At 36.3% G+C, this 15,048-nt stretch overlaps 1 protein-coding gene across 3 annotated transcripts in view; it reads left to right on the top strand.

Moving 5' to 3' along the window:
- The window catches only part of NEDD4 (NEDD4 E3 ubiquitin protein ligase), a 56,367-nt gene extending 46,147 nt beyond the window's left edge, over window positions 1-10,220 (top strand). Inside the window, exons 20-29 of one of the 3 annotated variants that reach the window (XM_040569956.1) lie at window positions 7-128; window positions 224-294; window positions 1,900-1,995; window positions 3,084-3,157; window positions 3,296-3,356; window positions 3,932-3,991; window positions 4,097-4,204; window positions 4,820-4,916; window positions 8,057-8,129; window positions 8,206-10,220. In XM_040569956.1, coding sequence (XP_040425890.1) covers window positions 7-128; window positions 224-294; window positions 1,900-1,995; window positions 3,084-3,157; window positions 3,296-3,356; window positions 3,932-3,991; window positions 4,097-4,204; window positions 4,820-4,916; window positions 8,057-8,129; window positions 8,206-8,308 — 865 coding nt within the window. In that variant the 3' untranslated portion in view covers window positions 8,309-10,220. Of the gene's footprint in view, window positions 1-6; window positions 129-223; window positions 295-1,899; window positions 1,996-3,083; window positions 3,158-3,295; window positions 3,357-3,931; window positions 3,992-4,096; window positions 4,205-4,819; window positions 4,917-6,139; window positions 6,263-8,056; window positions 8,130-8,205 lie in introns of those variants that run through there. The other 2 variants (XM_040569954.1, XM_040569955.1) reach the window with 2 other exon arrangements.
- The last annotated feature ends 4,828 nt before the right edge of the window (window positions 10,221-15,048 follow it).

Raw genomic sequence — 15,048 nt, 5'->3', positions numbered from 1 at the left:
CTTCAGAGATAACTATACTCTGCAGATCAACCCAAACTCTGGACTCTGCAATGAAGATCATCTGTCATATTTCAAGTTTATAGGTCGAGTAGCTGGAATGGCTGTTTACCACGGCAAACTTTTGGATGGTTAGTATTTATTTTATATAATATGATGTTTAGATTGAAATTGTGCACATGTTGAATTTTGTTACCTACTGTTCAATTTTTGTTCTTCTTTAAAGCCTTTTTTATTCGTCCTTTTTACAAGATGATGCTACAAAAACCAATAACACTTCATGATATGGAGTCTGTGGTATGTAATTTACCTCTCTCGTATGTTATGTTACATGTTAGGTTTTCATGTTAAGTTTTTCCTGTATAACATTAATGACATTGTGAAGGTTGAAAGTGTACAATTCAAGGAAATTTTAGGATACAGCCTTAATAAAACTAAGTTGCATAGGAATTAAAACTTTCAATGGAAAACAGACGGACCTAAACTCTGTTCTGTCAGTTATGCTGTATTGAAAACTTGATGCTAAACTTTATGATGTTTCTAAACATATTTTTGACAGTAAGATTCTTAGAATTAAATATAAATACTAACATCTCTGGGATCCCTGTGCCACTGTGTTTTTTAAATTAGTTTGTGTATTTTGATTATTAAACAGAAACATATTACTTAAACTTCCAGAGGCTGAAAATATTTATTAGTAATTCAGTATACTATTTTCAGAGGAAACAGCCTTTTGATAAGTTTTGTTTGTTTGTTTCCCTGATAATGGTTCTTACCTGGAGCAGCTGTGGCAGAGTGATTTTTCTATTAAATCTCTTTAATCTGTTACTCAAATTTGAGCAGTTACTTTCTGGTAAAGGAAACAAGTATTTATTTGTTCCATTCTTTGTTCCTGATGCTTACAGTAACTGTGCTTTTAAGAAGCGCAAGTTATTGTGTTTTAATAACTAACCAACTAAGTATATTTCTCAACAATTCCTGAGGTTGAGACATTAATGATTAAATATAATCATTGTCAAACGGACAGCACTCCTCTCATACTTAAATTTGAGCAGCCTTTTTCAGAATTACTAGTTTGTGCATCCAGTTTGAATCCTGATGGAATTTCTTTTTATTTGGCCATTTTTCTTTGAAGAGCTGTACTGTAGCAGGAATGTCTACATCAGAGCTGTAGAAGACGTGAGCTCAAATACGTGTGAAATAAATACCCAGGTACCAGCTAGGCATTACATCAGTTTGTAAACCTCATAGGCCTCTTCAAAGGCCTATGCTGGAACACCATTTGTACTAGTGCCACCTCTTGGCACCAAAGTAGTTAGACTGGCATAGTTATTTTAAAACTAAACCTGACACCAAACACTGAAAGGTTTCCCATCATTGTCCTGTACATCTGTGCTTCTTGAAACAGAAGCTTTTCCTAATGCAGAAGACCAGACCCCATGTAGTACTGTATCTGGAAAGGGAATGTTATGTTCTAGTTTGTCATGTCCCCATGAGAATATTGACGATAGTGAATGAAAGAAACAAGAGAAAATCTGATCTATAGTTTATGCTTGGAAAATATTTGTCATAGATAAAATGCAATTAAATATGTTCTTATTTCACATTTTTTCCCCAAATTTTAAGCTATACACTATTGTGTTGAGGATTCATTGCTAGAAGCTTTCCAATATATCTGCTTTTCAGGGTCCTTGAAACATAATTCTTCTCCCTTTAGTAGAGAAGTATTTGTTGTTGGCTTTGACAGTTAAATATAATGAAATCACTATTGCACTTGGTCTGCAAAAGACCAGAAGTTTTTTAATCCAGTTGGTATTAGTTTAAGAAACACTGATTTTTGCTGTGTCTACCTCAGATAAATCTTGTGTATTAATTCATTAAACTTGTAATTTTCTCTTTTAGGATAGTGAATATTACAATTCTCTGAGATGGATTCTTGAAAATGATCCAGCAGAGCTGGACCTTAGATTTATAGTTGATGAAGAACTTTTTGGACAGGTTAGTATGCTTATGTTAAGCAGAATAGACAAATGAAACAAAACATTTGACCTGTGAAATTAGCTGATTTTATCTTTATGGTATTAAGAACACCTTAAAAAAAATATCCATCATTCAGTCATGTTGGTTTGTTTACTCAGCTTCTTCCTTTAGCTGGCACATACTCATTCAGTGCTTTGTTAGTCTGGAAGTGACGTGACTTGGAAATAAGCACAGCCTTAAAAACAATAGCTTACGCTTTTTTCTTAATACTTGCATTGAAATGTAGCTAGCTGTTGCTGTGAATGCAAATAAGACTAAAATATCCATATACCCATTACTTAATCTAGGGGATAGATTGTTCTTACATGATTCACTGAAAGTATGTGCCCTTTTGGAAATGACTGGAGTTGTAAATTTCCCTCAGAGGTAATAATAGTGCGGGTGGGGTTTTTTGTTTGTTTGTTTTAAGCTGTACAAGATAACTATGGAATAAACCAGTTTAGTGTTATGTAGAATGTTGTCTGAGATGCAGGTCACACAGAAATACCATAGGTATTTCCAGCTTACAGGTGCCAGTGAGATTTAAGTAGGATAATAAGCCTTTGTGGTCTTGTGTAACTAAAGTAGATCCTAAGTAGGAGCATGAAAAAGTGCATTTGTAATAAATTGGAAAATGAGGTATTTGTCTACAGAGGTGCTGGTGGTATGAATCATTAAGTAACTGATATGCATATGGATTCACTTATTTACTGGAGCAATGGCTGGAACTGTTCTGTAAGTGTTTTTCCTGGAAATTTGGAAAAAAGGCCTGGTAATTGGATGTGCAGTTAGTGAAGCCAGCACTACTGAAAACCTGTGTACAAATTTAAGAGCAGCTCCAATCACTGGAGCAGGTCAAAGAAAATCAACATTGCCACACTGTAGTCTGGTATCCCTGAATAATACGTTAGGAAAAAAAATCCATTTATTCAAGCGACCTGTGAAACAGGTTCTGTTTCTCATAGATTTGAAATTCTGTATTCAAAGTTACCTAAATTACCTAATATTAATGCATGAATTGTTACATGTGTATCTCATATAAGGCTAATTCTATGTACCAAATTTAGACCCATCAACATGAACTGAAAAGTGGTGGATCAGAAATAGTTGTCACCAACAAGAACAAGAGAGACTATATTCAGTAAGTAGTGGTCACTGTGCAATATATCTTCCTGGATAGCCCCTCTGATAATTGGGGTTATGTGTTGGCTATAATAAACAAAACGACTTGATTTTGTTACAAATTGTTTTTATTTAAAATGTTCAATTTTTTTTACAGTCTTGTAATACAGTGGAGATTTGTGAGCAGAGTACAGAAACAAATGGCAGCCTTTAAAGAGGTATAATTTTAAATACAAAAGGTATTTTTAGAATTTGTTGCATGTAATCTTAAGAAAAATTTTTTAGAATGTGACATCGTAAAGACCCACGGATAGCTTTGTTACAGGTATAAAAAAAAGCAGTGGCACTTTTTGAATTTTCTCAGTCTTAAGTAGTTTTGGTAAATGTTTACTGAAATGTTTAATTCATATTGAAAAGTTGGCTTATTCCTCAATCCTGGCTGACAGCTTTAGCAGTAGTGTAAATTATTTAATGAATTCTGAAAAAATAAAAATGAGATCAGACTAATAGGATTAAATTAAACTAGTTGGCTTACCATATTTGTATAAGTAATATTACATATTTGACTTTCAAAGTTATACGTTCACCATTGAGTGGAGCACAGTAAAGAAATGTGAAATATGTCAGAATTAAGTGTACTATAATCACACAGGGGACTGCTGGTGTCCAAAGATCTGTATTTGATAAACATAAGCTTAGACTCTGTTTACTATAATTAAAATATAATTCTTAGTAAACGAAGATGCTTAAATATTGTTAACTTGATTTTAAAAACTTCCCTCACCTTTTTTAGGGCTTTTTTGAACTAATACCTCAGGATCTGATTAAAATTTTTGATGAAAATGAGCTGGAGGTAAGTATATCATGGAAAGGAAAACAAATATGCTGGAAGTTAATGTTACTGACTTACACTTTCCTTGGTTTGATTGTTTTTTTTTTTTTTTTCCTATTTATGTAGTTGTTAATGTGTGGACTGGGAGATGTGGATGTGGCTGATTGGAAACTACATACAAAATACAAAAATGGCTACAATGTAAACCATCAAGTAATACAATGGTTCTGGAAGGTATCATTAAATTCTTTTTTTTTTTTTTATTTTAACAAGAAAACCTGTTCAAAAGCTGCGTCTTTTCAGCTTTCAGCTATGTTAGGTTATCATGTGATTCACCAGTAGTTAGGTAAATATTTGTACGCTAAAACTCCTGAGAAAGTTGGTAAGAAAACCATACATGAGATGCACGGTAAGAATATAATATGCTACTGATAACTTACCTTTTTCCAAAAAAAAAAAAAAAAAAAAAGTCTGGGGTTGAATATTTTCGTGTAGTTTTCTGTGGCATTGATATACTTAAGAGGCATTAAAGTCTTCTGTTTGATAAAACAGGAATTTGGCTGCTAGTTCATAACATCAAGAAACTTAAAATAAAAAAAATATAGAGGCAGAATCTTCAAGGGAAGTATTTTACAGCTTGCAAAATAAGCAACCGTGTTCTTATTAATGCCGTTAAAAATTGTTGACTTAATGGCTTTTAGCAATAGGCAAAGAAGTAGACGACATCATTAAATATATATATATATATATATATTCTTATATATATGTAAAATAAAGAAAAAATCTTCTATGTAAAATCATAATTTAAACCTCAACTAAATCTTTAATTTTAATTATTATCATACATAGGCAGTCTTAATGATGGACTCTGAAAAGAGAATAAGATTACTGCAATTTGTTACTGGCACATCACGTGTACCTATGAATGGGTTTGCTGAGCTGTATGGTGAGTACTTATGAGTGTGTTCACAGTTAATTAACAAAACATGATACTGAAGTTTTCACAATATTTGTCATTAAACATTTCTTTTTCAATTTCTGCTTTAAAATGAATGTATTCTGACAGGTATAAGAAGAAAAGTTAGCAAAGACTCACTTAGATCACACACACATTTCCCATGTTCTAGAAATACTTCATTTTAATTCTCTTTTTCAGAGTTTTTAAATGTATAGGACTTTTCCAATGAATCTAGATTTTGAAGCTCTAAAGAGCTGCAAAAATCCCTGTTTAACACTTTATTCAGCTTGAAGAAGATTCTGTTGCATAAAGTGCAAAGACACGCTGGCATCAGCAGTTAACTGCAGATTCTTGAGTTCCCTAACTGCTTTTACCTGCCCACAAGCTGCACTTAGATACAATTGTTTGTAAGGATATACTGTGAATTGGACTACTGAAATGACATGGGTTAAACATAAAGCCAAAGGAGAAGTAGTGAACCTACCATAGGGAGGGTGGAACAAGCAGATGGCTGTGGGGAGTAGACTTTACTAGCGAAGCCAGAAAGCCCACTGTGGTAAGACTGTGGGCAAGCAGATAGGACAGCCCACAAAGGGTGGGGATGTTTTTGCTTCTGGGAAATCTGTTTTCAGCTGCCATCAGCTACTATGTTTTCTGCTAGACTACTTTATTAAGGCTAAAATGTGAATGCTACTGAGTGAACATTGAATAAACATTTCCTTCTTTGTAAACAAGACAGTGATTTATGAAACAGCAGAATTATGAACAAATACCAGCCGTTATTTCACCTTCCCCATTTCACCGTCATCATTTTCATCTTCAATACTTGGTTGACCTTTTTTTCCATTCCATCAGTGAATGACTTGTGAGTTCCAATGAGAAGGACAGTGCCTGCAGCAGACTTGAGGCATGTCTGCTGTTGCACCTGATCTGTGGTACTGCTGGAGCTGCAGTACGTGTTTATCACAATGGACCTTGATCAAAATTCTGCTGCCTCTGGGATTTTTTTTTATTTATCTAAAAATACTGCCAGAGGTAGAATTAAGGAATGATATATGGAAAGAAACAGTTGAAGCTCTTAGCTCCCTGCTGCCCAGGGATTGGGATATCCTTAGGCAGTCTTCTGGCATTTCTCTAGTTCTGTTCGCTCCTGATGAAAAATTCAATGAGCAGTTGTCTTGCACAGTGCTTTTTGTTTCTTTCTTTTACAGTTATTTCTGCTTTACTGTGGTCAGCATGCCATCCTCACAAAACCCCAGTATTGAGCACAATCACATTTCCAGTACCTGCTTGTATTTGAAGAACTGTAGGTGGTTCTTCAGCGCTCCGTGTTGGTACGTGGCTTTTTGCTACTGCCGTGCTGCCACTTTGGTTCCTGCTCCCCAGGTCTGGGCTGTGTTTCGTGGGGCTTGCTTCCTAGCGGCACATCTCCCTCTTGTGGTCAAGCGAGGGATTTCTGCTCATAAAAACGGAGTGCTAATCGACCGAAATTTGAGAACTAGGGAACAAAACAGATGGGGCTTCCTTGTTTGTATTTCTTGTCTTTGCCCCCGTTCTGCCTTGTCAGCCATTAGTTTAATAGTTGGACAGCTAAAATACAGGCTTACTCCCACGTAGCTGTTAAAAGGGAGTTTGATCTTCATCTCGCATAGTAGAATGCATTGCCAGGTATAGAGCTGTTTCTCTGCTTCATCCTTCTTCTGGGCTTGCTTTCTAGTTGCCTTTTCTAACCAGCCCTTTGTGCTGAACAACCATGGAGCTGGAAATATTCCCACAACTACTCGTCTATCCATCCCACTGGATATTTTAGGATGAAGTGCTCAGTGTCTGCTCTCATCTGTCAAATTCTTTCACTAAACTTGTACATAGTGTAGTTTCTGTGCACTATTTGCTATTTCCTGCCTTTTTGTATATGCTAATAGTAGTGGGAGGATTTTCTCCTCCTCTTGTTTTATTTTCACTTTGGGGATGTATTGTCTGGTGGTTTTTTTTTTTAATATGTGTTGGCTAATATCTTCCAAATCTACTTCTGCAACTTTGTGTGCAGTCATCTTATTTGTTAATGGTATACTGTGCATATTTATTAGCATTATCATTTCATTTTATTATGAATATGTATACACTTGTTTTTTCATTTCTCCATAAAACCACAAAGGAAATCTTTTTGAACTGCCAGTTGTAACTTGTATAGTCAAAAAAAAATTTTGAAGCAGTCATGAAAAAAGGAAAGGTGACTATCAGAATTCTAAAACCAAAATAATTTTGTAGGTGTTGTGTAGAGTACCTTTAGCGGTATACATCAGCTGTCATTACTACTACTCATCTGAAACATATTTCACATTTTCCATTTTAAAGGCAGAGAGCTACTCCTTCTTGGGAGCTTCCAATTTGTATTGGTGGTCTCCTTGTAGAATAGCACCCAACATCAGAGGTCATCTGTTCTCTGACAAAACAGAGATTTTGTATTACAGTCTTTTTTGAGACACACAAATGCTCTCAACATCTTAAGGAAGTGGTTACAAAATACCCTTTGTATCCACTTGGGGCTGGTTGATAGATTCAAGAAACTTTCAGTTATGACATGCTGTAAGACAGTTGCTGAAGACACAGGTGTAGCAGGAGCTGCAGCTGCTAGCCACAAGTTCTCTCAGGTGCTTATCTACATCTCTGGAGTTACATGTATGGTCACTGCATTTCAGAAAGTTCTCAGTTACTTGGCTCTGTTGTTGCCTAGGTAAAGGTAGATAGTGAATAATTTCTGCCAGGTTTTAAAGCTTGGCACTTTGTGATAAACATGTCTAAATTTTTACATGAAAAAAAAATATGAAAATTTATTTATAGAACTCTCTTCTGTATAAAATTTTCAATGCTAGATACTATGCATATGCTTTTAGCTCTTAGACTTTGGAGTTTAAGGTGTAAAAGTCTCTTGAAAATAAGATGTAGCAAGAAATAATTAAAAGTATCAGTAAATTGGGATTGATGACCACTGTATACACTGTATTTGATTCATACAGGTAGCTCCTGTACTAAAGTCAGAATTGTATGACAAAAGAACAATATATTTCATAATTTGAATTTCTAATGATTAAGAAATCAGGTGAGAATTGAAGTATTCTTCCTTGCAGGTTCAAATGGACCACAATTGTTTACAGTTGAACAGTGGGGTACCCCGGAAAAACTGCCAAGAGCTCATACCTGGTGAGTATTTAATTTAGGTAAGCTATGTCCTTAAGTTAGTGATAAAAATATTTAAGTGTTTTTTTCTGTTTTTCAGCTTTAATCGCTTGGATTTGCCTCCTTATGACTCCTTTGAAGATTTATGGGATAAACTTCTTCTAGCGATTGAAAATACTCAGGGTTTTGATGGGGTTGATTAAGCCACAGACAAAAATTTTATCGGTCCAGTGCTGCAACTTCATTTCAAGGGTTTACAAACAGATTTGAATTTTCCAGGGACTACCGTTATATTTAGCCACATGGATATTAAATCTTCATAATATCACTTGTAAAATAAGTATTAAAAAATTCACTAACTTTTGAAAATGCATATTGCCATTTCCACAGTTTTGTGTACTTTGCTGATAACTACAATATATACGTTGGATGGGCCAGTACGAAGTAAGTCAAAAACTAAAGTGTTTTTAAGCAGTTGCCTCTTACAGTATTTGACAGACTGTCCTGCAGTAAACTACTGAAGTAAAACTGTGAAGAAATCTTTGCAGAGGTTGTAAATTTGAATTGCTGCTTTAAGAGAAACAACTGAAATTATTAATCAGTTAAAAATACAAACACACTTTGTGTACTGCAGTATCATCATCTGTGCTGCTTCAGGCTGTTTGCTACAGATCTGTCCAAAGCACCTTATAATTCAGCATATTAGGTAAAACATTGTAAAGCATTTATTTGCATCATCAGCCATCAGTTTGCAGAACATTGACTTGCTTACACATTTTTTTTAAAATTGGTTTCTATCTTGCTGTTGTTAAAACTGTAACAAAATCAGGAATTTTTATAAGACACAAGCAGCATAAGTCTGATTTGTAATGAGAAATTATATCCTTTTTTTGTCTGAATTTGTATACTGTCATTGATTTATTGAGTGTTCATCACTTTTTTTGGATAAATTTGTAGTTCAATGATGGATGTTTTCAATTCAGCCTTTTTGCAACAAACTAATCTTAAAGCAAAATTTTTATGAGTATCACAGAGTATTAGTTACTGGTAGTTAGAGGCCTTTATTATCCATTCTTGCAGTATTGCACTACATAACAATAAAGAACATGTTTACAGGGTTTTCTGGGCCAAGTTCAGCAGTCTGATATGTGCAAACTTCTCGGAACTGTACAGCGGTTATGCACATGTAACCAGGGGCAGAATTTGGTTCTGTAATATGTTTACAGGTTATGCTAGTTTCTATAGCTACGTTTTTATATTTTTCTCCACTGTTAGTCTAGAAACCAAACTTGTTAATACAGTATAACCAAAGTCATAACCAACAATGTGCAATTTATTGTAGATCAATTTGTCATATAAATATCAGTTTGATTTCTTTTGTAAATGTGGACTTTTTTTGTATTAATTTTAACTTTTTTTTGAGCAAGTGCTGGTTAAAATGAATTGCCAACTTGGTTCTAAAAGAAAAAAAATTATATACCTGTCTTGCTCTAATTTGAACATTTTGTTACCAATATGATCTGAGGATATGACAGTATCTAGCTTTGGCCAGCAAATTTCTGTTTAGTCACAGTCTTTACAAATATGCAAGAAGGACGTGTAGCACATCTCTATTAAAAAATATGTAAATTATGTAACAAATGTAATGGGTCTTACGGGATATTTAAAATCCCCCTTTGTTTTATTCTTTGACTAGGTTGTTAGAGCTGAGAATACTACATGTAAATAGAGGTAACTTATACAGATTTCCCAAATCTATATGCAGTTTTGTAAAAACATGAATGATATATCAGTAAATCTGTATAGATTTGAATGTAGCAGTATTTGTTGCATACTTTAAAGTATAAAATAAGGATCCTGAGAGCAGTAAATAAAAGTTTATTCTAATAAGTTGTGGCTTGGTTATTTCAAGTGCAAGTCACTAGTCTTGAACTAATATGAATTGATTGATTTATTATTTTTTTTTAGTACTGATAAGTACATTATGGGCAGTAGTTCCACCATAATGAAGTACTGCATTTATGTAGCTGTTGAGGTGCAGAAACAGTTTTTCCTTGTATTCTGCTCCGGACATGCAATCTTTGAAAAATTAAAGAAATGTTTTTATAAAAACTGTAGCTAACTGCAAGCCTTCATTGTATTGTCAGCCTAGAAACACTACACAGCAGAGAGGCAAAGGTGGATTCCCCACAGAAACTAGAACTGATTGTCTGGCCCTGTTCACCTGCTGTGGGAACACCCTTCTCAGCTGGTGACAAGCACACAGCTAACAGACATCAGTGGTGAGTGCACAGGGCAAAGAAAAGGGCCCAAAACTTTGGTCCTAAACAGCATGGACTGCCCAGTAGTGGTGGGGATGTGCCACAGGGCATGGTCTCCAATGCCAGCTATGGAAAGCACCCTGGTGTACCAGAGGGAGGGAGCTCCTAGGGAAGGATGCTGCTGCCATGGAGTGCCTGGTGCCTCTTCTGGGACCTGGGGACTCGCTGGCTTTACCCGCAGGAGCTGTGCTGTGGGCAAGGTGCTAAGCTGCCCAATGAAAGAGCTACAGGAGAAGTAAGCAGACTTTACAGCATCAGGGAGGATGAAGAGCAGGATGTCACCAGGATCTTCACAAAGACCTTGTGGAGGCAGATGATCCAACCACGCAGTGAGAGTAAGAAGGGGCAGCTGGAAGTCATAGGTGGGCAGGTGCTAGATGGAAATTCCCAAGATGGGCAAAGCTGGAAGCTTGTGACTTCTGGCAGCAGAAGAAAGGCTTTTTCTCCACCCTAAGGTATGAATTTTCACAATTATTTTGGTGCTGTTACAGACTAAGAAAGGAACAAGTTCTGTTAGGGGAGGGTTTGTAAGCGGCTGGGCCTGAACGAAGTGTTCACACTGATAAGTGGTGGGTGACAGAAGATGAAGAGTCCCCTGCTGCAGGCTTTAAAGTAGGTTTGTTGAGGAATGGTAGTACCAGCCTGTTAAGTGTGAGAACAGGATCAATGATGCTAAGTACTGGGGCAGGGTGGTGGGACACAGCCCTTCTGGAGGATGCCACAGGCTGAAGGCAACCCAACTCTGGTGCCTGAACACAAGTGCAGGTTGCCAGGGGGAGACCAGGGGAATGCAGGCATAAGATAAAAACAAGGAACGATGTGACAGTTCATATGGCTGCAGGTGCTTGGATGCATGGAGATCTTCAGAAAGGACAAGAGGCTGCTGCTACAGAGCCTTGTGTTCTGGATCAGAAAAGACACCACTATGGGTAATAATGTCCTGGTGAAGAGTTGGTCTAGGTCACCCAATTGTCATAAGGAAGTGGGTACGGTTGTCTTGAAGCATCTCATGGAGTCCTAAGATTGCAAACCGTGGCTTTTACAGGAGACTTAGTTCTCTAACCTCTGCCAGAAGGCCAGCACATGGGGATGCAAGGAATCCGGGAGGTTTCTGGAGGGGGGGGCAGAAACAAACAGGTGCTGGATTGACCAACCAGGGCAATGCTGTGCTGCATCAGCTGCATGTCCCCTTGTACTTGTATTTTGACACATCCATGTTCCCTGAAACATGCACTCAGATTTTTGGAGGGTAACTCTGAAGATACTACTGTGAACACTTCTGAAATTTTGTCACCAGAAACACTAACAGGTATGGGTCTGTGTGCCAGCTGCAGCCCCCTTACCAGAGCATTACAGATTACACCTAAACTGCTTCCTTGTGTGTTCACCACCTTTGTTAACAATTCCATTACTTCTAACACCTAACAGTGCCAGATGATAGGTAGAAAAAATTTCCCAGGTAGGTTTGAGCTGAATGTACCAATCCATTGATAAAAGTATATAGTGTTGATATTTACAAAGAGATTTTGTGTGGATTTGATGAAGAAGCATAAATTTGTAAAGATATTTTAATGGAAGACTTGAGCAAGATGCCAAGGGTAGAGCAGAGGATGGACCAGGAAGCAAGGGACAGGATGGCTGTAAAAGGAATGGTTTCTTTTTACTCAATTTTAAATGGTGCCCTGAAAATTAATGCATGTTTTTGATATTTTTTTCTGGGCTTCACCAAGGCTGAAAGCTGTAAGCAGTAGTATTCACTGACATTGATAGTGGCTTCTACAAATAGTTACTGATTCAAACTGATTTTAATAGAATCTGAAAAACATGGCTAAGAATCTGGCCTGTACTTGACCTTTTCCTTTTAGAATGATGTTGTGCCCCCTGGCTGATGCCTTCCTCAGCAGTCGTTATCTCGTCTGTTTGACTTTGGTTTTTAGCAACACGAAGAGCTCGAGGGTTGGCCGCGTTGCTCCAGCTTCTGCTTCCTCCGAGCCTGAGCGGCTGCTCGCTGCCAAATGGAGGCCCGGCAGCGCTGTGTGCGACAGGCCGCAAGATGGCGCCTGCTGCTTTGCCCGAGGTAGTGCTGAATTGGGAAGGATACACACAATACGCGATATTTTTAATAATTTCTACCCCATTATTATTATTTTTTTTATCCTGGTTTTGATATCCCATCAATAGAAAGAGAAAACCTGATTCTTGTTACCTGAAGTGGAATGGGAAAGTGATTTTTACAGCAATCTTCTTACAAGTTGTGGTTAGCTGTTCCAAGCACAGTATAAAACCTCTTACAAATTTTTCAGGAGCTTAACTTTTCTGGCTAAGTTGAACTATTTGTTTCAGTGCTTAACCAGGATGACTGGTGAAATTTATTTGTGCATTAGTTATTACATTTATATAGCAACTGGTGTATCTGTATTAACTTTGTTTAGTGTTAAGCCTGAATAAATAAATGCAATGCAGACAACTAAATTATTTAGCTTAAAGTAAAACGTACAAAATGAGCTCAACTAAGAAATGCACAGGGCTTGTGGTATAAACTGATTTTAATTCAAAGGTCTACATAAGCAAGGTTTTCACTCGCTGCTGTGAGCGAGGTTTTCTTAGATTTTCAATCTATGTTAATAATTTGATTTGTATTGACTTTTGGTATTTTGGTCTTTCTCTAGAATTGTCTTTCTCTAAATTTCTCATTTACTCTAAGGATTGTTGTATATGTGTAAATGTTTTGCGGTGTGGTGTTACAAAAATGAGGCTTTAAGTGTGAATAAGAAATATCCAACAGTAACTTAGTATTTTGGGAGGGATTTTTTTGTATTTATTTTTTCTCCTTCAAAACTCATCTCTTTTTAGGCTAGGTTTTTGTTGTTTCAGATCTTTCATTTTTTATCAAGTGGTATAGTTAATCAACTATAACCTCAGCATTCTTACTGCATCATGAGGCAGAACTGTGGGTTCTTAGGAGGCTAAAACAATTTATTTGAAGTGCAACTGAGGCTTCACTTGTGCTACTTGAAGGAGACGTGACTTAAAATATTTTAATGCTATTAACGAGTCACGTATCTAATGTATAAACTTTTTTTTTTAACTAGAGACAGGGTTAAGTATATCATGCATCGAATGTAGACAAATAATTTTCCTTCTTTACCCTGTTTTTCTCCTCTCTAACTTCATTGTTAGTTCATACATTGTATGTTCATACATAAACTTACTTTGCGAACTACCAGATGCTTTGGTGTTTGATTTACTCTGTAAATCCATACCACAGTTGTGCTGTTTCACTAATTGACTGTCGTTACAAAAATCTGTGTGTGTCTCATGGAAATCCACAGAAGTCTCTGGCATACCTTCAGCATGAAACGTGACCTGGATCAGCACAGATTTCCTTTTTTCTTTTGTTCTTTTTTTTTTTTTTCTCAGTGTAGCTTAAATGTTACTTAGCAAATACATGATACTTTTATCAAGTCCCCAGAGTGGAAATCACATCATTAGAATGAGAACATACTAAAACACATATGAAATATTTAAAACTGAAGATGTGTATTTTTAAATAATGTTTTCATTTTACTCATTTCTTGTGTGGTCAGAAATAGTGTAGATTGTTAAAACAGAAGACTAGTCTTTTTTTTTTTTTCTGTCATTCTTCATACTGTCTATTTGTGTTTTCCTTTCTGTTTCTTGTTAATTAGTTTGTTGTGGTGCTTGGATTCTTCACATAGGATCTTACCAAATTATTTCCTTTGTATGAGATTCTGCTTTTTGGGTGCAGTTTGTTTATTTTACCATCTCCTTTTTTAATGAACCATTTCTTTAAAGGAATCAACATGCAATTCTTATGATGTGAACTGAGAGGAGCTCGTGTATTTATCTGCAGTTAGACCACCACTAACAACAAAAAAACCATACCTCTGGTGCCATAGAAGCACCTTACTGAATTGTTTGTACATTTAAAAGGACAATACCTACTATCTTCCATTCTTATAAATGAGAGTTAAGCGTTTAACTAGCTGCTGCGTTGCTCTACGTCATCACAAAATCGGCATGAGAAGCAAGCACAAGCTTTGGTACTCTTATACTAAGTCATTTTTCTTTGAAGTAGAGACTTAATTGCTTTTTCTGTGTGAAACATATATCATTAGCACACTAATCAGAATACAAACAGCTCACAAAGGGGATAATGAGGGAGAACTTCTATGTAATACTTGTTTTACATCCACGTGACTCTGTAGAAAAATGTTTTGTTTTGCTGAGCTGTCCTTAATTTGAGGTTTCTTGCTTAATGAGACTTCAAACAAATTCTGCATTGTAGGTTTCAGGTTTTTGTCCCAGAGAGAGAGGCTTGGGATTTAGGGGGGAGGGGGGAAGCAAAGTGCCTTGGAAAACCTGAACAAACATTAAGTGAGCATGCCTCTTGAGGAAAGACAGATAAGGCAGCCTTCCTAAATGTGATAGTGTAAAACTTTCAGCTCAAATATACCACAGACTAAAACATGCATCACAATTTGTGTTTCTTAAGCCCTTTTGAGTGGAAGTTTAATGGAAAATGTTTTTGTAATTGTCTGATAGCTTTTCTGATATTTTCTACAAGTTGAAATATTTCTGACTCAGATTTTTTTTTTCAA

This window comes from Cygnus olor, chromosome 11 (assembly GCF_009769625.2).
Source record: "Cygnus olor isolate bCygOlo1 chromosome 11, bCygOlo1.pri.v2, whole genome shotgun sequence".
NCBI lineage: Eukaryota > Metazoa > Chordata > Aves > Anseriformes > Anatidae > Cygnus > Cygnus olor.
This window is presented reverse-complemented; position numbering and strand designations above follow the sequence as displayed.